Source organism: Trichosurus vulpecula, chromosome 5 (assembly GCF_011100635.1).
Source record: "Trichosurus vulpecula isolate mTriVul1 chromosome 5, mTriVul1.pri, whole genome shotgun sequence".
Classification (NCBI taxonomy): domain Eukaryota; kingdom Metazoa; phylum Chordata; class Mammalia; order Diprotodontia; family Phalangeridae; genus Trichosurus; species Trichosurus vulpecula.
The window spans coordinates 11,718,646-11,742,302 of NC_050577.1; the positions used below are offsets into that span (position 1 = coordinate 11,718,646).

At 40.1% G+C, this 23,657-nt stretch overlaps 1 protein-coding gene across 1 annotated transcript in view; it reads left to right on the forward strand.

The window, feature by feature from the left end:
• The window catches only part of HDAC9 (histone deacetylase 9), a 606,615-nt gene that overhangs the window by 408,523 nt on the left and 174,435 nt on the right, over positions 1-23,657 (forward strand). Inside the window, exons 20-21 of the mRNA XM_036759616.1 lie at positions 9,833-9,952; positions 10,254-10,351. Coding sequence (XP_036615511.1) covers positions 9,833-9,952; positions 10,254-10,351 — 218 coding nt within the window. The remainder of the gene's footprint in view (positions 1-9,832; positions 9,953-10,253; positions 10,352-23,657) is intronic.

Genomic DNA, 23,657 nt, shown 5'->3' on the forward strand with positions numbered 1-23,657 from the left:
AAATGTGTGTATATACACATATATAATTAACATTTTACATGAAGGTAAATTATAGAAAATACTTTTTAGTTCTTTGCTAGGATAGATTTTAAAATATATGTATATATGTATGTATGTATGCATGTCCATAATATACTTCATCTATTTTACAAAATGTCTATGAAGACCATATTCTGATCACTTTTTCACTGATACTTTACTCACATTCTTCTATTCAACTGCAGCCCAGAGCTCGCTTTTAATGAAAGCAAAGTTGGCAAATGCCATGTGATACCATAAAACAAAATCCCTGAGATGAGGAAGTTCGGATTTGTTTTCCCATGCACATTAAAAAAAATTCAAGTTTTAGCCCCCCTCCCCCTTCCACTCAATAAAAACACAGTAAACTTGGTGAAGTTTTTAAAGATACAATGTAATTGCTGTGTTGCCATGGTGGCTGTTTTTATTAAAAGATTAAGTTTCAACAATGTGCTAGAATGTAGGATTAGAATGAATTTTTTTTGCCTCTCACAGCCTCACCGTAGCAGAAGCACGTATTTATTTATTTACATGCATATATGAATATTTATTACATAAACATATGCATACCTACAAATATATGCATATTTATGCGCATATATGTGCATATACGTATGTATGTGCATACATATACATACATATGCACATATACATGCATATATACATACATATACATGTGTGTATACACATGCCATACATGATAAGATAGGATGGGAATACACATGAAAGACTAGAGATTACAAATCCCCAGTTCTTCTTTGTTAAATGTGCACATCTTGGGCTTCTTGACTGCAGTGGAGAGCGGATTTTGCAGAGTCCTTCTAGATCTTTTCACGTTTAAGAGGGACGTAATCAATCATTGCTCAGAGGCGCCTTTGATAGAGGAATGCCTGATATCCAGATGCCGAAAGCTTGAAATATTGGCTGAACTTGACAGCTCCTCATTTAAACTTGAGTTAGTTTATGACTGTGTTTCTCATACTTAAGAGGGATATTTGTGATCCCCCCGCCCCGCCTTTATTTTCGTTGTTGGTTGATGCGAGGAGAGAAATGGTCTTAGTTGGGGAGTTGAGATGGAGAGAGCTCTGATATAATTTATAAAATCGATGTACCAGGGAGCTCTGATAGGAATTCTATAGACAACCTGTATTTTGCCTCATTCCCATATAAGAACATGATTTTCCCAGCAGGCATAGACTGGAGGTGTCTATTGCAGACTGTCTAAATACCCCAAGTTCTGTTCAGATGGACTGCCTTGGAGATTGCTGGCCCACATATACTCCAGTGTTATCCTAAACACTGCAGCTGCAGGGGCTATTTTGAGGGAACAATCTGTTTCTTCCAGCTGCTGGGGAGGAATTTTAAAAGTGCCACGTGGCCTGGAGACATCCCTTCTCCCTGGCTGACAGATCTATTCTACAAGTTAGCAAGGGAGAAAAAGGTGCCACTTATTCAGCACAGGAGAAGCCCTGGCCTTTCAAACCTCAAAAGGACATTAGCTGGGGGATGTGTCTATGTGTCTTTTCCTTGAATGCATTCTTTCAGAGGGGATTCCATTTTGCATGTTTAGCGGGGAGCTTGAATTCTGCTTCTGCCCCTTCTGAGGACCACAAAGAATTCAGAAGGTGTTGGTGGTTCAGTTAGAATTAGTTTCCATGATCTATAGAGTTTATTCATCTCTTTTCTTAGAAAATTCCAGTTACCTTTAGCATCCTTGGTAATGGCTAAGGTCCCTTCCTGCTCCAGAGCCTATCAGATGATTAGATGGAGCTGGGTGGTGGTAGGTTATTTCTACAACTCATCTTCTTAGTTTTTTTTTTAATTTTTAAATTATGTCTTATTCACTTTGTGAGACTGCTGCACACCCGTGCCATGACCTCCTTCCCTGCCTGATCCTCCCAAACTGTGGACAATCTCTGCCGTTCATTATGTTCATTCTCTACTTGACATTCTATTGGGGGAAGGCAAAAGGTACACAATTAAGCATATGCAGAGTTTTACAAAATAAATGCAAGATAGATTTGGGGGGTGGTGCAGAAAAAGACTGGAACAACTAGGAAGGCCTTTCAAAGAGAAGATGATGCTCGATCTCTGTGTCCTGAAGGAAATGAAGAGCGAGTACAGGTAGCCATGGGGTTCAGCCAGTTCAAAGGCACAGCGATGCGAGATGCATTATCATGTGTGAAGAACAGCAAGAATACCATTTTGGTTTGGCTGTAGAGTGTAGACTGTGGCAAGAGCAAGAGGGAGTGTGGGAAGGTAACTGGCAAGCAGCAGTCTCTCTGAGTCTGTCCTCAGATTCAACACAACCAGCTTCTTTAAGCTCTTCATTACTGTCTCTAATTGACTGGTGTTTGGAATGTCTGTGTCCTATCACTTCCAAATTCAGCAAAGCTGAGCTCCTCATGGTGGTCTTGGCATTTTTTCATATAGTGATAGGGAACTAGGCCTAATCACTCCCACACCTTGATTCAGGTGTCAGAGGCACAGAAAACAATTCCCTATAATGTCATGAGTATTTGGCCACCATCTTTGACTTCATAATTGAGGAGCAGTTTTTAGTAGGTAGACACAGATATTATAAAACAGTGTGATTTGGCTAGAGGTTGTCCAGGGATATGGAGGGCAAGAAAATGGGTAATGAAAAAGAGGAAATCTGCCAGAGCCTCCATTGCTGACTAATATTTGGAGCATTCTGTCGCTAGATGGCATGGGCCACCACAGGATCCCAAACCCAGGCTTGATTCTGTAGTCTCGTTAATTCTGAGGTATCTGTTTTCCTGATGAAATGTGGAAATCTTTTTTCATTGTTTTCGAACACTTGTTCCATTCTATGCTTAAGACCTAGAAAAAAAATGACGCAGATTATGGTGTCTTCCTTCCAATCCTTTCTACTTTACCATTTGGATATAGTCTACTATTTAACAAGCTTTGATGGATTAATTCCTTTAATTCAATAAATATAATTTATTATTTTTCTTCCTCAGTCAAGAAAAAATTTCCTTACCTCTCTGAACAGTCCTCGTCTAACTCATCTATTGATCCACATGTACCAACTTAATTGTTATGGAAAAAAAGATTGGTACGCAGAAGGTGAAAGTTCCTTCTTCATGAAATCCAAGACTTCACATTCACTAAGATTCATATCCCCTCCCTTTCTTCTTAAGACTTCATAGCTTTAGCTTCTTCCTTCTCTTTCCACAAATGTTACTTTGACCAGGGCACAGGTTGGCTCATCAGGGCTGTAATTTACCTTCATCTTCATATTTCACATTTCCTAAAGTTAGAAGTAGAAGGAGGCATAGAGATTATCCCACCCAACCCTCTCATTTTAAAAGTGAGAAAGTTGAGTTCCATAGAGCTTAAGTGACTTGCCCAGGCTCACAGTGGTAGTAGATGGTAGAGCCAGGATTTAAACATGTATTTTCTGACTTCAAGTGAATCATACATTCCTGTGTATGTATACAGATACAAACATGTATTATGTGCACACGCACATACACACACATATATAATACACCTATATGCATATATATGTATATATATATGGATCATTCATATACACACATATACATATCAATGGCATACACCATCATAGTCCAGCATATGCCTAGTTCAAGAGTGGAAAGCAGACTTGTGTTTCTTCATGGCAGTAATTTCACAGCACTTGTTAGTCATGTCCCACTGGGTCATCTTGTTCAGTCTCCAATACTTTGACAATCCTATCGGCATCCAAAGGTGTTACCTTCCTCCATATCCTGGTGGTATTCAGCAAGTCTGGTTTGTGCCTTGGCTCCAAGGACATTTACTCAACAGTACCTAAATTTCTTAAGATAAAATACTTGCAAAAAAGTCTAGATAGTTCTAGAGACAAGCCTCGGCTAAGAATATTATATCCTAAAACTAGAGAAGTCTGTGGCCCTGGCCCAGCTGCCCCCCTCCAGTTCTTGACCCTCACATATTTCTTTAACTCATTGGCCATAGTCAAACTCCTTCACCTTTTAAAAAGTGATTAAATATAACTAAAGAGTCAATAAGTACCATAAATAAGTAATATAGTATGTGGTTCAGGAGCCCCACGGTGATTCTTTGCTATTAGCCCATACTGTAATTTCCATGTGTTATCTCATTTCTTCTTTTCTCTCATGGGTACATTGGGGAAGGTGGGTCATCATAATACACTTTGGAGGAGTAACAAATAGTATTCCCCAGAGCATTCCCCAGAATAGTATGTGGAACTACAACTCAGTTGAATTCCTGCCCATCTTGGAATGATAGCCGACTAGCCAGTCTTGACTTGAACATCCGTTGCTGAGTTACCAAAACCAATTCAGAAAGGACTTATGAACAACTGATGTGGATGAGTGACTTCCACTTCTCCATTTCCAGATCCTGCCCAGCTGTTATACTGGGAAGGTTACATGGCTTAGCCACCACTGGGCATCCCAAAGCTAAGAATATGTTAGTGTCAACTAAAAGATTATATGTGGTGATACAGGATGAAATAATACTCAGAAGACTCAGTGTTTGCCTGAAATCACCTCTTACCAGACAGGCATCGATTGATGATCAGAGTAGGGAGAATAGCAGGGACTCATGAGAAACATAAAGATAGGATGTCTTTTAAAAAGATGACATTTCCTACTGGTTCTTCTGGATTTCTATACCCAGGGAGGGAGAGCAAATCTGGAAAAATAAAAAGGATGCCAGACCAAGTTAGACAGAAAACTGGCCAGAGTGGTTCTTAAGTCATCCTCAGAACTTAAATGAACCCCTGAGAATGAATGGGAGAGGATTCTGGGAAGATGGCAGAGTAGGTCAGAGAATGAATGGGAGAGGGCCACAGGGCTACAGAATGGAAAATGGTCTGATTTTCAAAAAGAGGAACACAGTAGCATCTATATATTATACATTAAAAATCTTGACTTTAATTCCAGTCAGACTCCTAGAATATTTTACTGAATGGATGGCTTGCCAAAAGCCAGGAAAAGAAGTCATGGTCACGGATCCATCTGGAAGTCAGTATGGTTTCATCAAGAACAAAGCCTATGTGCCAGTCATTCCCCTTCTTGGACAAGGTTGTTCCTCTGGTAGATCAAGAGAATGTTGAGGCTATAGTTGGCCTAAGGTTCCACAAATCCTTTCATGAAGTCTGCCATGCTATCTTTGCATATGAGATGGAGAGGGGTGGGTTACATGATGGTACATTTAGGTAGATTTGGAATAGATTATATGGCTAGATTCAAAGAGTCGTTAAGGGTGGGATGTCAAATGAGAGGGTGTTCTTCAGCTGAGACACTTCCTGGGGGTCACCTATCATCTAATGTTTTTATTGTCTAGTGTTGTATTGTGTAATAGTTTTGCCATTATCTTGAATAAAAACATAGATGGTGTGATTATCAAATATTCAGATGACACAGATTTGGGATGGAAAATGAACTAGATGTGGTGGAGTGAATAGAGCTCTGAGCCTGGAGTCAGAAAAACCTGAATCTTAAGATCTTGCCTTAGTCACATGCCAGCTATGTGACTTACCTTAACCTCTGTTTGCCTCAGTTTCCTTAACTGTAAAATGATGCTCAATAACATTGGACTTAGAAAACCCTTAGCAGAATGCCTTGCACATAGTAGCTGCTGTATAAATGCTAATGATATTGTTGTGGGGGTGGTTGTTGCTGCTGCTAGTCCAGATTCAAAAATATATAGATGGCATTTGAATTTGGGGCTGAATCTGAGAAGCTAGAAAGTGATAGAGACAAAGGGAAAATTTTGCACTTGGATTAAAATAATTGATTGCATAAGTACAATAACATGGAAACATGACTAGACTTTACTTTGCCTCAGTCTAAAATACATCATCCCATTCTTCTCTGGATTCATCATTGTCATCATTTGTTATGTAGCACAGGAATGTGCCATTACTTTCCATTACTACAACTTATTAAGTCATTCCCCAATTGATGGATTGTTTCTAGTTCCTTGATGCTATAAAAGTGTCCCATGGGAAATCAACAACAGCAAAACAATTCCTATGATCTTTTCTGCTTCCATAACTCTGTGCTCTCCCATGGCCAGTTCATATACAAGGTCACACTGCATATTATTTCGATGGGCTCTTACCCATAGAAAAAGTGTCCTTTGCGCTTTCTTCCCATTCCCTAATACTCTGGGAATATCTGAAGAGAATCAAGCAATTATTTACTGGATTTATTTGAATCTTTCTGTATCAGTCCAGAGGTGAATAGCATTTATTGTAAACACATGGGTAGTGCTGCATATGAAATGCAGTTGTACTATGCTGGGTAATAACTGTGCAAAGGCAAATATACAAGCGGTTCCTGCCCTCATGGAGTTCACCTACTAATAGAAAAAAAAAAACTGTCAACTTAAGCTGCACTAATGACATGTATTGGTCTAGTAAAAGGGATTATCTTCAACTACCTTAATGTCTAGAGAAATTCAGGATTTTTATTTTATCGCATCAAAGGACTCAAGTGAGCAAATGCCACCCTAGGGAAATAAGAACATCCATTTCACTTTGGAAGGGATATTAAAGGTGACAAAAGTATGGATTTAGAGCTAGAAAGGACCTTAAAAACCATCTAATCTGACTCCCTTATTTTTACAAACAAGTAAGCTGAGGCCACATGAAGGTGAACTGACATGCCCGAGATCTCAGCATTTAACAACAGGTTCTGAAGCCAGATCCTCTGAAACCAAAGCCAGCACCTTTCCTGATGTACCACAACACCTAGTCTAATGCAGTCATTTTACCTTTGAGGAAACTGAGTCCCAGAAAGGTGCAGTGACTTGGCATCACACAAGTAGGTCTTCTAAAAAAATAAAACAGTAACTCAAATCCAGGCCCTCTCATTCCAAAAAGAGCTCTTGTTCTATTATGTTTGTATGTATTTGTGTGTGTGTGTATGTTTCCTTCCATTGTCTATGTATATATATATATATATATATATATATATATATATATATATGTCCTTCTGTTGTCTATATATATACATATATATAAATATATATATATTCTTTTATGCCCCCTCTTTAAAGGCCAAGTTAATATTTAATTAATAAAATCTGGATGAATTTGAAGCTAAAACAAAACATTTCCTACAACTCTGAGTCACAATACTGCTGTTAGGAGAATACAATCTCAGTTACGTGACTTGTCCTTTCCCAAGATTTCCGGAAAAAGAGCATAAAAAACTGACAAACAAAAAACCCCCAGAAACATTACCTTCACTGATACCGGGGTTCTTTGCAGTAAGGTTGGTAATTTTGTGGTCTCCTCTCTCCTTCCTTCTCAGTTCATCTGCTGGAGTGTACACAGACTTCAGTAGAATCTTGCATTCTATCTCAGAGGTTCTTTAAGAAACGAGGGTGCTCTAGGCTCAGGCATTTAAACACTCTCTCTCCACATCAAATGAAATCCCCGAACGTGATTTCAAAGACCTGATGCAAAGACCTGATACAAAGCCCACAGAATGGAACTTCAGAATTCCATGCCATGGGCAACATTGGAGAATGTCTCAGGTCTGATTTTTCTCTGGGGTGAATGCAGGAAGACCAGGAGAATCGTGTATAAAAATTGCAGGTGCCCACCTGGTCATTAGGTCCTGGGTTTGAGATCTGCCACTAACTCTCTTCATAGTAACAGAGGGTAAAAGAGTTTAAGCTATGAGGGTCCTCGGAGTCTCTTAGAGGACCTCTAGTCCAATGCTCCCATTTTCTAGAAGAACAAACGGATCTGGAGAAGTCAAGGAGCTAACCAAAGTGACACAGGCAGTAAATGTCTGTGCTCAGTTTCCCCTTTGAGTCCTCTCAGACCTTGTGCTTTTTTCAACGTATGGTTCTGAACCATTGTGTGACTTTAGATGAGTTAGTTTTCTCACCTGAAATCTGGTGACTCTAGGATCTGTGTAGCTCATGCCTTACTGGTGGAGTTGCTGGAAGAAGGTACTGAGATAACCTAAAGAGCTTAAAAATCCAAAACTGCTGCTTCCATTGGCACTGAAGTAGAGAAAGCAGTAGACTTGGCAATGCAGAGATCAGAGCTCAGGTCCTCCTCTGGGCTTGTCAGCTGGCCCTCATCTATAAAATAAGTACGGACACAACCCCTGTCCCTATTGCCAAGGGCTGTTGGGATGTTGCTCATAAATCATATTGCAAACGTAAAAGCATTGAATAAATGTGTTTTATCACCATGCTTTGGTGAATAGATTGGAAGCTCCTTGAGGGCAGGGGATGTTATGTTTCTGTCGTTGTATCTCCAGAGCTTAGCACAGTGCCTGGTAGGCCCTTGATACATTTTATTGGATGATTTTATTTACCCATATTTTCCAAACTCACTTATCCATGTTCTCATAGCTGCCCTTTCTCTCCCAATGCAAACTACAACCATTACATGGTATATGTTTATCTCATTATGCCATTTTCTTTGACTTTTCCCCAGTTCTTTGCTATGCCGGAGTGAGAAACTCTACCAGTTGACCACATACCCATTGCCCAGATAGGCACATCCTGGTTAACTTAACACTCCCCCCTTTCTCTACCACCCCCAAAGCTGGCCATAACATTTTAGGTCTGAAAAGGAAAGGCTCAGTCTGTTCGTTATTTTTTTTCAAGTACTTTAAGCTTTCTAGTACAGTCTACCAAAAGGCTGTTGATTTTTCTTCACCTCTACACCACTGGATTCGTCCCTTTTCACTCATAAATCCCCATATGCAAGGAACTTTGTGCTCCAAAATTAAACAATAGGAAGGAAAAAGGGGACTTTTGAAAACTTTGAATCATCTACAGATACCCCAAGTACTGGAATATTTTTTTCCTTTCATTATTTGGCTAATGGAAGAAGACTGAAAACAACAACTTTTTCTTCTTTTTTCTTTTCCCTTTTTTTTTTCTGGTGGGAGTTGGAGGCTAGGAGATAGGTCAAGCTTTCAGGCAATCATATAACGTTGGATTTATGCAGATTGCATGAGCTTTCTCCCTGATGTGTGTGAATCCCCCATGCTCTCTGCCTGCTTTGGGCCAACTGATTTAATAGCTAATGAGCTCATACTTCTGGGTCTTCAGCCCTTGCCGTCACGATTTTACGAACATGAAGTATGAAGTCCTTTCTGCATCTGGCATCTCTTTTGAAGTGAATCTAACTGCTGAGGGACTGCTCACTGAACTGAACACTTCAACCAGGCCAATTTACTCAGCTGGTTGCAGAGCCTTTGACCTCGGCGGTGGGACTTGGCAAATCAGTGAATACGCTCAGGCTTAGTGTTCTGTCAAGAATAGTGGAAAATGCTCTCCAAAGCCTAGCTCCTTCTGCAGAATGTGAGCTTGCAGCTTAAGCATTCGTCTTTCTTTGGAGGCCAATGAGGCTGGTTAATTAAGCCAGAGGGGTTATGAACTGTTGGCAGTTAATAAGTCATAAACTCCCCCCATAAAACAGGATGCTAGATTCCATCACTGGGGCAAGAACTACAAAGGGCCGGTGTATAAATATCTAATTGTACAAAAGGACTGGGATTTCTCAATGACTGCTCATCTGGAGTCTCTAGGGCATGCTAGCTGTGGTTTCCTGATTTTTAGAAGCCAGTTTAAAAATGAGTGCATTAAAGAGTAATTTGCCCAAAAGTCCAGGAAGTCGAGGGGGTGGCAGTGGAAGCAGAAAGAAAAAGAGGGATGTATCCAAGGAAGGAAGAAAGAGAGGGAGCGTGGGGTGGGGGTTGATGGGGCAGGGGGGGGTGGCAGCCGTCAGAAACTGTCTCCACACCGAGCAGGACAAGACTGCATCTGTTTGCTCCCCTAGGACGTTCACCATGGGAACGGTACCCAGCAGGCTTTTTACACTGACCCCAGCATCCTGTACATTTCCCTCCATCGATATGATGAAGGCAACTTCTTCCCCGGCAGCGGAGCCCCAAATGAGGTTTGGTTTCTTTTCTTCAGAGTCCCGTTTTTATTTGTATCTTGCCCATAATTGCATGGCGTGATTACCCCTAATTTTCTAGTCCTTTGCTGGTGCTTTCAATTACATGAGATTACTGAGCTCTCTCAGGAGACCATGGCCCAACCAGGAACAAGTGTCTAACCCAGAACACTGCTTGTCAAGCAGGGCCCCGCCGATTTGATGTGTTGTTTGATGTTTGTTTCAAAAATTCGCCTGGGTTTGTTTGCTTCTTTTGGGCTTCCCTCCCTGTGACCGAGTGTGGCATTCTTCCTTTTCCCAGGTTGGAAGTGGCCTTGGAGAGGGATATAATGTGAATATTGCCTGGACAGGTGGCCTGGACCCCCCCATGGGAGATGTGGAGTACCTTGCAGCTTTCAGGTGGGTACTCCATTCGCCCAGAGAGGAGCAAACTGGAGGTAGAATGTAAACCAAGGCAGGAAATAATCTGGGCAGGAAAAAAAACAAGCTCAATACAGACCCAAGTTCTTGCTGAGGTAAAGCTGGCTTAAAATAATTATCCTTTTAACATTTTAATAAAATGCGAGGGTTATGTAACTAAGTAATGTTGGGAAGACAGCACAAGGGACATAAAAGAGAAATGCATGCAATTAACCATTTATTTTTAGTTTGTGCTCTAACCCCAGAGCACTGTGGGGCAGGTGAACTGGCCATGAGCCTGCACGATCTCTCTGTGGGTAGAATTATTCATTTTTCTATGTCTTGTTTCCTTCCTTTCTTCCCTCCATGAACTAGTCAAAGCATTCTCTCTCATTCCTCTTTTTCTACTTCTAATATTCATACTCTGAGAAAAAAGAATGCTTTAGACATTTATATGCATTTTGTAGGTGTGACAGAAGGGTTGGACCTATGATCTGTGTATGGAACCCCTGATATGGAAATTCCCTCTAATGCAAAGTGGCAACCCACATGTAACTTCTCATCTCAAACAATGATGTGGGGCACTGAGAGGCTCAGCAGCCTGCCCACAATCAGAAGGAGGCACTGAGTCTTGCCCTCTCTCTGCTATCTCAAACAATGGCATGGGGCACAGAGAAGCTCAGGAGGCTGCCCATGATCAGAAGGGGACACTGAGGCTTGCTCTCTCTCTGCTCTCCCTTTCTGCCTTACATTACTTCCAGTCAAGAAAATAATGTGAATAAATAATATTTGCCTCAGTTTCCCCATCTGTAAAATGGGCTGGAGAAGGAAACGGCAAGCCACTCCAGTATCTTTGCCAAGAAAACCTCAAATGGAGTCACAAAAAAATCAGACATTACTGAAACAACTATACAACAGCAAATGTGAATAAATGGAACTTTGCAAAGCACTTGGCATGTATAACTTCTTGGTGTCATTGATGAGAAAAAAACAGCTGCATTGTCAATCACCCCTGAGTCTGGGGCACTTTCAGTGCCTGCCTGAGGAGCTGACTCCCTTTCTGGGGCAGGACTTTCCCTTCCTATCTGTGACACTTTGCCTTTGAGAACAACATCAGAAAATAATAATAGATGCCCACCTTAGCTCATCCACACATCTGCATAAATGAACTAGCTTGACTCTACTAGGCACATGTTCCTGAGGGTTATTTTGGGCAATTAAAGAAAAAAAATAATTTCACATCTCTAGTAAACACATGGCATTGAACCCTTTGGAACCACTTGTAAAGTTCAGCATAACAAAGCTCACCAGGCTTGGAGTCAGGAAGCCCTGAGTTCAAGTCCTGATCCATATTACCTGTGTGATCCTGGCAAGACTCTTAACCTCTTGGGGTCCTGGGCAGTTCTCTAAGAATTTAAGTTAGGGTGCCCATTAGTAAAACTCTCTCTACTGATGAAATTCCAGGTATGAAAGCCCCTCATGAAAATAAGTAATTCTTATAATTTAATGAAAAAACAAGGAATTAACATTTTCCATCTGGGTAATAAAGGATTTCTATATTAGACTAATGGTCAGTTGTTGTCCTTCATTCTTGAAGAGGACCAAAATGACCTCACTATGTTAGAGTCAAGTTTCAGTGTGTCTGACTGTGGCTGATCAGACCAATATGAACTCGTAGTGCTTCACCAGGGGTTGGGCACAAATAGTTCATGTGAACATTGGGGCGGATTCTCTACATTTGCACATCTCCCATTTCTGCTGAGTTACTTCAATTCTGCTTTGCTCATAGAGCACACTACCTTCTCTGATGTGGGCGTTCCAGGCTGAGTGGTCCTGTGCCTGTGTCTCCCATGTCATACAATCAATTCCAAAGGTCTTAAGAGAGACCTTTGGTGTCCTTGTTTCACTTCTTCTGTCCACTATGTGAACACTTACTTTGTGGGAATTCTCCATCAAATAGTCTTTTAGGCATGTGTATGTTTGACATTCAAACAATGTGGCCAGCCCATCAGAATTGTGCTCTCTGCAGTAGAGATATTAGACTAAACAATATGAGGGAAGGGGAGCCCCCACAAGAACACATAAGACAACCCTTTTTACAGACAAAATCCTTTTGCTATGGCCTAGAAGGTACCTCTTTCTATTTCTTTTTCATTTGCTTGTGATTGACTCTAAAGACTTGATGATGTTGCAAGAATAATTAATAATCATAATCTTTAATGCTAGATGATATAGTAGCCCTTTTGTTCTTCTGGGGGAATCTCTCAATGTGATTACTTCAGCCTCCAGCTAATAAACATGGATCTTGTTCAATTTGATATTTCATATTGGTGATTGTTGCAGTATTAAAATTGTACTGACAACAGTAAAATAAGGGACTCCTGCCTTGTGGTATCTCCCACAAACCTCTGCTCCATTTCTGACTTCTTTATGTCTTGGAGAACTGGGTGTTCTTTATTCTTGAGTCATTAAGGAGATCCAAAGCAAGAAATCCTGCCAAGTGGAAGCCTTCTTCTGTCAAGGGGATAAGTGGATTGAGGCCACAGTTCAAAAAGGTACCAGATGCCAGTGGCAACTCTCATTTCAACCCCACCCACTTTCTGGATTTGCTCTTTGAGTCCAGGTCACTATAATATACTGTGTTAAAGCCACCTTATAGAATAAATAGGTCACAAGGCATACAAAAGAACTACTATTTGCTGGAAGACTTGTGGGTGGTCCAGGAACATATTTTTATATTAGTTCACATCACACCTAAACACAGAAATAAGCTAGGAAACCATATGGGTTTCCATTTTATTTTTGCTCTTTGCCCATATTTCAAAATGTTCAGTTGAGTCATTAATTACTGAAAGGGACTACAAGATCTTAGGGCTTAAATCTGACCTCATGTGAGTACTTCATTTTTTCTGCTTCCAAAGTCAATCTGGCATCTCTAGGGTATTTTTTTTAACCTTGTGTGACTTAAAAGATCCTGCCATCTTGAACAAGCTTAAATATACAATCCTATGAAGCAGCCATATAACTCCACGATCATAGCGAGATTATTGACCTTCCAATAGAGAGCTGTCCCAGCCTGTTGTCCTACCAAACAGAACTCTTCTGCGTTTTGTTTTATGACCCTAATTCCAGGTGTCATGCCTATGCCTTTTCATGATGCCAGAGTATAGAAGAGTTGGGCGTTCACATGATGTTCCCAAATGTTCTCACTTCACAAAATAAATAATGGATTAGTTATCTTTATTCAATCAATACATATTTATAAAAGTTCTACTATGAGCCAGGAACTGTACTAGGCACTGGGAATATGAAGTTAAAAAATTACTTTCTCAATAGGCTTACATTCCATTAGCAGAGATATCATGTACACAAATAAATATGCACAAAATAAATATATAATCATGTTTTGGGGGAGAGGCATTAGCACCATGGGGTATCAGGAAAGGGCTTGTGTAGAAGGTGAGCTGAGCTTTGAACAAAACTAGAAATTCTAAGAGGGAGAAGTGAAGGGCTGGTGTATTCCAAGTAGAGGGAATGGCTGAACAAACTGCAGTATATGGAGGTGTTTGAATATTATTTTTTGAAATGATGAATGTGAAGAATTCAGAGAAACAGGAAAACTTTGATTATCTGATGCTGAGCAAAGTCAGGAGGACAATTTATGCAATGGCCACAGATACTGAAGATCCAAACACCAAATTTCTTAGCACGAAAATCCTTGACACTTTCAAATGGTTCATAAAAGAAATGGACATGGTTTATCAATGGAGATGGCATGAAAGAGGCTCCATTGCCAATGAGACCGTGGGACTTGAAGCTGAATTCCCTATGTGTTCCGTTTCTCCTTATTTGAATGTGAGTTCCTGGGGAGGAGGTACCACCTTAACTTTCATTGGGCCATAACTTTATGGGTTAGAGATGTTTCGTTCATTAGAGGGATGCAGTCTTGCTATTCATATCCCCTGTGCTTAGCACACTATTTTGCATGAGGTTAGCATCTAATAAATGCATGTTCATTGATTTACTTATTCATTCATGCTTAGTCATGTGAAGGGAAGCAATGCTGAAAGACTTCAAAACTCAGATTGAATTCAATGAGTCTTGTTCATTTTCTACCTTGGCGGAGAGGTGGGGATTAGACACAGAACGAGAAAATGTTTTCAGACAGGATGATATAATGGTTTGTATTGGTTGATGCTATTTATCTATAAACAAGGGAAGTCCTTATTGGGTGTGTGCCAGTAGACATGTGTGTGTGTGTCACTAGAATGTGAAAATGAAATGAAAGGTGTTTTTAAGAGAATCTTTGAAAGGTGGACAGATAGAAATGAGAAATACACAATTCCCAAGTTTCCTCATGTAACTTATCTTCAGCTCAGTGGAAGAAGGCAGTATTCTACAGATTCTTCATATAGAATTATGTATACCCATAAGACTGATCCCCTGACTGCTTCCAGGAAGAATTTGGGATTATGACTATGTCTCTTGTTTTTTCTTTGGGGATTGGCAACCAGACCAGAGGCATTAACAATCATTGTATCTTGAGTTTAACAGAGCTCAACTCCATTTTCCAAGCCCTCCTATTATCCTTCCTTATCAAGTAGAGGTGACCCTGGCTTCATAGTGCCATGCATTGTCAGCTTTGTCATATCCTTTCAAGTTTAAAAGGTTTCAGCTGTTATCTCACAGATGGATTGTATGCCTGCTGCCCTGTGCCCAATCTGGCTAAGTTCAGTGAGTTCCATTTTGGGGACATTGACTATTAGCTGATGAATTTCTTTTGGCAACAAATATTAAGTGACAGAAGGGTCACAATCTATGAAGAAGAAGAAAGGACCACTCACAATGGTGAAATTATATATTCTCAAAGAATTAAAGACAATGTGACAATAGACAAAAAGGTAAATTTGAAGACCTAGGTTCAAGTCCCACATTTGCCACCTACTAGCTGTGTAACTCTGGGCAACTCATTTATCCTCTCAGTGGTGTAAGAAATTCCCTAAGACTGTATAATGTGGATTAGGGGCTGACTTGCATTGGTAGAAGGAATTTCCTCCTCTGGGAGTTACCTATACTGATGAAAGCACAGGTCTGGGACCTATCCTATGCCATTCAGTATTTGACTCAACACTAACTCTTGACCAAAGAACAAGATAAGAAGCACCTATTCATTTAATATATAAATCAGGAAATAAGGGAGAGAAAGACCCTCTTCATCAACTCTCAGTTGTATGCAAGTGTTTTTCTGTCTAAATATACAGGACCCAATGTACCTAGACCTTGAATTGAACAGGCTTTCATAGGTTTGCAAACCCAGCATTATTTAAAATATAGCTTTCAAAATGTAATTTTTCCTGAACATAACTAGAGAAAGCCTTGAATATGTAGTCACAGGTAGTATGTGTGGAGTTGAAGGATGGACTGGCAGGGATTTGTATTGGTAAAACAAGATTCTTGTCCTGTTCTTTTCTGTTGTATTTCTAGAGCATGACATGACTGCCAAAGGATATTGGTAGACTAGACATTTCTAGCTTGAAGGACTGTGGGAAATCACCTTTCCTGTTGGTAAACTTGGTACCGCTAGACAAACAATACTTAAGCATCCAGCCAGCATGCTGCAATGGATTTTCCTGTTGATATTCAACTTGTTCCTGAAATATTTTGTACTACCCTTTTTGTCTTCCAACTCTATACCAGCTGCATTTATCCTATATCTTTTCAATGCAGTTGCAAGACTACAAACTGAGGACCAGTTTCTCATCTTGGAGAACTTGGATAAAGCAGTCAGTAGCCTGCCAATGGTTCACTTTTCTACCTGTGACTTCAAGCAATAAATAGATGCCTTAGCTAGGCAATCCAATGCAAAGTACTGACTAGGATTCTCAGTGATACCTACATATGATGCATTTCTGTGCCAATTACAAGGCATTTTAGGAGAACCATCTCCTTACAGATCTAAGTAATTCATGTAATGTAAGAACGCCCAGGATTCTTCACTGTGGAAGTTCTACCTACATTGCCTCTGTGGTTCTGGTGATGTACAGATTAGTCTCCATCTTAGGGAGGGCAGGAGTAGCAAAGGAACCCAAGATGGAAAAAGAGAAATGATGGTGGTAATAACAGTAAAGATAACCAAGGCATACAAGTATTTGTGGGAAACTTCATGAAGTTGATAGCTATCTCAAGAGAATACAAAGTCTTTGTGGGTTTAGATTATTTTAGTCTTTGCCTTTATATTCCAATAGCACAGTGCCTGCCACAAAGTAGGTTCTTAATCAACATTTGTTGATTGATAATCTCTTGACCCCACAAAATAGATATTACTTCACAAAGTTAGCTCAACATTTTTCTCTGTCATTTGTCTTGATTTTTCATGCCATGGCTTCTATTTATTCAAATCTGATTCATAGCCTTTTGGAAGAGTTGTAGACCTACCCAAATGCTCCTCATACAATTCCATGGATCTTCAGAATGCTCTAGAAATGTTGTTTATGATGACTTACACAAATCATTTACCTTGGATGGAGTCTACTGCAATGGTGGTGAATCTCTTACTTTGAAAGCAAGATAAGAGAACAATGAATCCAAAGTGTTAACTTAGCCCAGCGATTAAAAGAATTGGGTAGATTTTAAGGGCAGAAGCAGAATCTTTGTGTCCTATAAAATGATGTTTCTTTGATGACTTCCCAGGTGTGTCCCCAAAGTCCAACAGCTAGGCTCCTATTGGACACTGGCATTTCTCCAAAAGAATGAAGGAAGTGATTAATTCCCCAACATGGGATGCCATCAAACAAAGACTAAGTGACCACTTGTTTGAGGATAATTATGCAGAGAGATCTCTTCTTCAGCCAGGGGCTGAACTGGATTGCCTCTGAGGTTCCTTGAAATGCTAAGAATTTGGGATTTCATGGAGCATTTTAAATCTAGGAAGGAGTCCATTTGTAATTATGAAATAGTTTTATCTCATGCATGTTTCTATGTTTCTGTGGCATATATCTTAAGGCTTTAAAGATCCTCAAAGAACTGGTGAGGTCCTTTCTAGAAAGAATTTTAATGCAAAATGTCAGGTGCCTTATCTAGTGCTTTATACCTTACCAAAACTCAATAAACATTTACTGATGCAGGTTTGTGGGAAAACAGTAGAGGAGCTAGAGTTACTGAGCTATCTAATGGTATTACATAGGTGATAATGCCCAATGGTGTAATGGACAGAGCAGAGACCCTGCAGTCAGGATTACCTGAATTCAAATCCCATCTCCATCACTGATCAACTGTGTGAATATGGGAAAGTTATTTGACTTTTCAGTTTTCTCATTTATAAAATGAGGAATACTACTCACATTCCTCTAGAGAGTTATGGTAAAGACAAATAGGATATAACTTATAAAGTGGTTTCAAACCTTCAGGCGCTTGATAAATTTCCATGCTTATTGGGGGAAAACCTCTGACTCAGTGCCTTACTTCTTATACATATTGGCTGTGTGACCTTTGGCAAGTTATCACGGCAGGGCTGGTCTCTCTCCTATTATTTGGGATGGACGTAGCAGTTTGGGCAATTCAGTTTGAACAAGGTTGAGCCAGTCATGGCCCCGGATGTGAGCTCTTGCTCGTAATTCCTTGAGTCACGTCTGCTTGCTTTCATAGTACAAGCCCTGTTACAACACACCCCAGATTGATTAGAAAGTTGAAGTAGTACTTAATGCTTCTCTGACCCACCAATATCACTGTCAGGTCAGTTCAGATGGTTTGGCATTTAGAACTGAAGACTTGGGGGCTGATACAGCCCCCAAGTAGCTCTTACCCTGTTGCTGACAATAGCAGAAATGAATGCAAACCATTAGGGACACAAGTGATCTGTTCTCTATTTGAAAACTTGTAGTGATGGTTATGGAGGCCACCTGCTGTCAAAAAGGGCCCTCCAGGTTCCTTGTTAACTGGTCACCTATTGAATTAGGGCTTATAATAATACCTGCAGATTAGAAGGGTGAGTAGCATGAATTAATCATCCATAGCTAATGATTCCCCTCATTGATGCTTCACCGGGTAATTTGGGTGGGTGGGTGGGGCACTGGCAGCTAGGGGATCAGGAAAGCTTCATATAGCAGGTTGTGTTTGAGCTGAGCTTTAAAGGAGACTAAAGGTTCTTACTATCAATAATCATTTATTAATCACCTATGATGACCTAGGCAGTACGCTAAGCGCTGCTTTTAGGCGTCAGAGATGAAGTTGCACAGCTTTCCTTTCACTTTCAAATAGCACTATGCAGGATAAGAAGGCATATGATTTCTGAGCTTTGTGGTATTTGGGAATGGGAGGTGAAGGCTGGGACTTGAGGAGAGGTGGCGTCTTGCCTGTTTGTGATTTTTTTTTTGCTTTTTAAAAAGTACTATCTTAGAAAAGACATATACTAGTTTCCAGGCAAGGGGCAGTGCCCATTCAGTCCTTTCCCTATCAGCGGTAGCATGTGGGATAGTAAAAATCAGGACTCATATGCATGGTTACTTTATAGAGATGATCTTGCCAAGCCAGCTGTCACATTTTAACAATTCTGTTTGGTGTTTGGGTCACCTCTGGGACTTCATTGAGCCATTACAATATCTCTGTCCACTCCTTCATGTAATGAAGGTATGTATCCAATCGACTTTAATCTTTTCCTCCAAAAGGTGCTGATGTGAGATCAAGCAAGATCCTACCCATGATTCTTTATGGTTACCCTGCCATTATTTAATTGTCTGAGAGGAAAACCTTCATCATTGCATGAAAAAGTTGATGCTTTAGAGCTATCAGGGACCTCAGAGCACATTTTGTTCAAATTCTTAATTTTATATATAGGCAGATTGAGGCCCAGAGAGGGTAATCATTTCCTCAAAGACCGTGAGTAAGCCAACAAGCATTTCAGTTTCTCCTCTGTGCCAGGCACTGTGATAAATGTTGACTGATAAAATAAAAAGTGAAAACAATCCCTGACTACAAGGAGCTTGCATTCAAATGGAGGGGACAGCATGCACACAAAAAATTGTGTATGGGGTAAATGCAGAGTAGATGGGAGGGAACCTTAGAGGGGAAATCATTAGCCTATCAGAGAAAGGATTAATTCCTAGGATCATATGATCAGAGATCTCTTAGTCAAGATCTTCTTAATCATTTTGGTATCATGAACTCCCCCCTCCTATACCTTGGCCATCTTGAATGTTTTCTCAGAATAATGTTTTTAAGATAATAAAATAAAATCCATGGAATTATAAAAGAAATAAATTATGTTGGCATATAATTAAATATATTTAAATTCAAGTTCACAGGCTACAGGTTAAGAATCCCATATCTAGAGTTTGTTGGGTCCTCAGGCCATTCAGTTCAACCCCCTTATCTCATCATGGACATTGAAGCCCAGGAAGGTTGAGAGACTTGCTCTGGGTTACATGAGGACAGTGGAATTTTTACTCACATGCTCCAAAGGTGAGGCTCTTTCCACTTGATTCCAGATCCATGGTCTTGTTTCCATTTTTATTCTCCCAAATATGTGCTTAGTTTTATGCTAGGTACTGGGGATAGAAGGACAAAAAAAATCAAACAGTTTGTACCATCAAGTAGCTTATATCCCAGTGGAAGAGATAGAGTGAATATAATTAGATAAATATATGAACAGACATACAGATGAGCTGGATGTGAAGTAAGAGTGTTGTATCACTGGTGGAAAGACTTCTTTCTCCAAGATCAAGAGAATGAAACAAGCCTCCACCATGTTGAGTTTATTTTATGAAAGGAAATGGATGAGAGTCATATGAGATAGGCAGGCATGAATGGGTCCCAATCTGTATTGTTGGAAAAAAAATATAATTGTTAATGATCCATTGAAATACTGTCATTCTATTAAGATATTTGGAAGAGGGTCTTTCAAGCTAATATGATTTAGCCTGGGTACTCCTGAAGTTGTCTTTCATTAAATATAAGGTTAGCATCGAAGTTTTATGTTCCCCGAAGAACTAGAGAAATAACTCTTCGTCTTTTTTCACCACTCCTGATGCTTTGAGAAGTCATGGAATTTCACTTGGCTGGTAAGAGCTGTGGGTGATGCTAGCCAGTGTGGAAGCAGATTCACATTAGTTAATAATAGCCAAAGTGCTGTTCACGTCCTGTATTTTCCCAGCGGCATCCAAGATGCTTTGGGAAAGGGGCTGGGATTTCTTGAAACAATTTCCCAATGTGAAATGCCATATATGTCATATCGGCCCTCCTACCACCTTTCCCAGACCATTTATCATCATTCCCAAACCAGGCCCACATTTTCCATATCTGGGAAACCACTAATAAGGAAGAGGTGGGTTGAAAATCTGAACATGTCTATCAACTCTGGGAACAGCCCTCTAAGGCGCCTTGCCTAGGAATTGTTGTTTTCTTTTTTCCTGATTCCAATGAAGAACTACAAAGCTGAGACTGAGCCTGGCATGGTCTGCAGCGTGGCATATGGCGTATTCTTCTCTTTTTCTTCCCAATACTTCTGCGTGAGCAGATGGCCCAAGATCAATCAGATTGGGTCAGAGCCAAAATGTATCCAGTAGGATTTTCAGGAATCCTTGCAGGATCAATCCTGTCTGCTTTCTAATTTTGGAATAAATAAGCACATTAAAAAGTCTGTGCCGTCTTCTCATCTGCATCACATATTGTACCAATTTTCATCAAAAAATTACAATTTCTAGAAATGTATGTCTCTAGATACCCTCTGAATTTCTGCTCCTTGACCTTGATGGTAAATTGATCTTAGGCACACCTGCCCAGCATGGGAACCTCTTTGGAAATCTCTTTTTTAAGCTTAGCATCAATAAGATTGTATCATTATAAGGATTATCCAATTTCAGATTAAAAAAAAGAATCAAAGACTAGAGTACATGAAGGGAATAATTTAATAATTTTACTTGTTTGGAAGGAAGGAAGCATTTATTAAGCACCTACATACTATCTGCCACTCACTGTGTTTCAGGCTTTACAAACAGCTTGTTTAATCCTCAGGACACCCCTTTTACAGTTGAGGAAACTGAGACAGGCAGAGGTTAAGTGACTTACCCAGTATCTCATACCTAGTAAGTGTCTGAGGCAGGATTTGAACTCATGTCTTTCTCACTCTAGGACTGTCCTTCTCTCAGCTGTATCACTTAACTGCTTCTGAATAAAGGAAAGAAGTCAAGTGCATGAAGCAGTTAAAATGTGATTAAAAATAATGAGACATAATAGTTTTGGCTTTGCCCATTTCTGTTTATGTTGATGGACCCTATTGGAGCTCAGAACCTTCTAGAATTCAACAGGCAATCAAAGATCCATTTAATAAGCATTTATTAAGCATCTTCTGTGTGCCAGTTACTGGGGATATGTGAACAAAATGGAAATAATCCTCCAGGAGGAGGATTCTTATCCCAAGGTAGCCAATATGTTCAACTATGAGTGGATAGAAAATAAAAACATCATATACCATAATATCTACGCATACATGAATATATACATACACATAGATGTAAAGTGCTTGGCAAACATTTAAGAACTATATGAATATTATCTATTCTTTTTCATTGTAGAATTAGAAAATATTCTAAACAAGCAAAATTAAGATTTGTTCCATTAGCAATTCCTACTAGCTGGTCCCTCCAAGAAAGAAAGGAATTCCCATGCTTAGAGGTAGCTCAATTTGCTTTACAAGACGAAGGTTTGAAATAAACTGTACCCCACGTACCAAAGATTCACCCAGCATTTGTGCTAGTAAACTGCTGCTCCAGGCAGGTGATGGCTTTCCACTCCACAGTTCAAGTTTGTTAGCACTCAGACCCAGAAAATTGGCCCATCCCCTGACCTGTCAGAGAAGCTCCCATAAATTACATCAGCCACAATCATCTCCTCATCTGCTCAACAGCATCATTTGGGGTGGTATGACATAATGGGGGAGGAAACAGACAGAGGATACCGAGTTTGTGGAGTGAGGCCTTTCGTATGTCCTTAGTGCAGATTTCCATGGAACTTGAATCTCTACAATACTAAAAAGCTCTTAGCGGCAAGATGTATATATTTCTGTGTTCATTTAAAAGGAGAAGAACCACGTCCACTCTTACACATAGCTCGTTGCTTACATCTTGAAACTGATAGGTTTTAGAACATGCTACCACCCAGAAACATGCCAACTCAATTCCACAGGATGGAGTTCCTGGGATGGTAGGCAAAATGAGAAGGAAAAAAGTGTCTCATTCCATTTGCAGAAGTAAATTGCATGCTGCTCCTGTGTGTGTTTGGATGTAGTAAACAAGGCTTGATTTTCCCATGGGCAGGGAACCAGCTCTGTAGAAATCTTGGTCAATTAGAGGTATCATATATGAGATGGGTGAGTGACCTTTTCATGATTTCCTGACATTGCAGCCTTTGAGGTACAGATGAAGACTTTGCCTGAGGGGCACCTGCATACCTGGGGAATGGAGGGGATTCTTTGATTTTTATCTGAAAGTTTTGACACCCTAGAAATACAGTTCATAATCACAATTTAGTCTAGTTTGTTGCATCAGACTCCTGTAATGAATCCCTAAAAGACTGAGGACTGCACCCTGGCAAGTGTTCCCTGCATGTCCATGTTTTCCAGTGGATAGCCCAACATTTTGTCCTGGTGGTTCAAAACACCTTCTCCCCTATGGATATCCACAAGCTAATGTAAAACCCAATGGATGGTGGAGACCTTGTGAAATATTTACAGATCCCACAGCATAGAAAGACCCTTGGAAGTAGTCATCTTATGATTGCAACAGATATTTTGTGACTAAGAAGCAGTGGGGAAAGATGAATGAGTTGACTGTCATCATTTTGAAATCAAACTAAATTCTAAGTCACACTGCCTTGTGATTTCAGGATATTCAGATATAATTATCTTCGTCATGCTTAGGGAGCAAGGTTATTCAAAATTTAAAACTAAAAATGGCTTTTCTAGGATTTTTTTGTATCACAATTCCTTGACTGGTGACAATAGATATTTGGTGAAGCTCAATTTCTAATTCAAACAAGCTTTTGTGCTAGTTAATATCATACTTAGAAATCAGCAGCAGCAGCAGCAACAAAAAAACGCTAGTCATATACTGTCTTCAAGTTTCTAAGGGGAAAGTTTCCTAGAACAAGGAGAGGGTTACTCTGACAGCAGTCTTTCAGTCCAGCGCCACTATGTTCTGAACTGGCTTGTCTCAAAGAAATAGCTGCCGGGCCTTACCCTCCACTTCGTTTGTTCCTCTGTGGGTAGTGATTTCTTGCCTTTCTGCTTTTAGATTTGGGCATATTTGCCTTCATC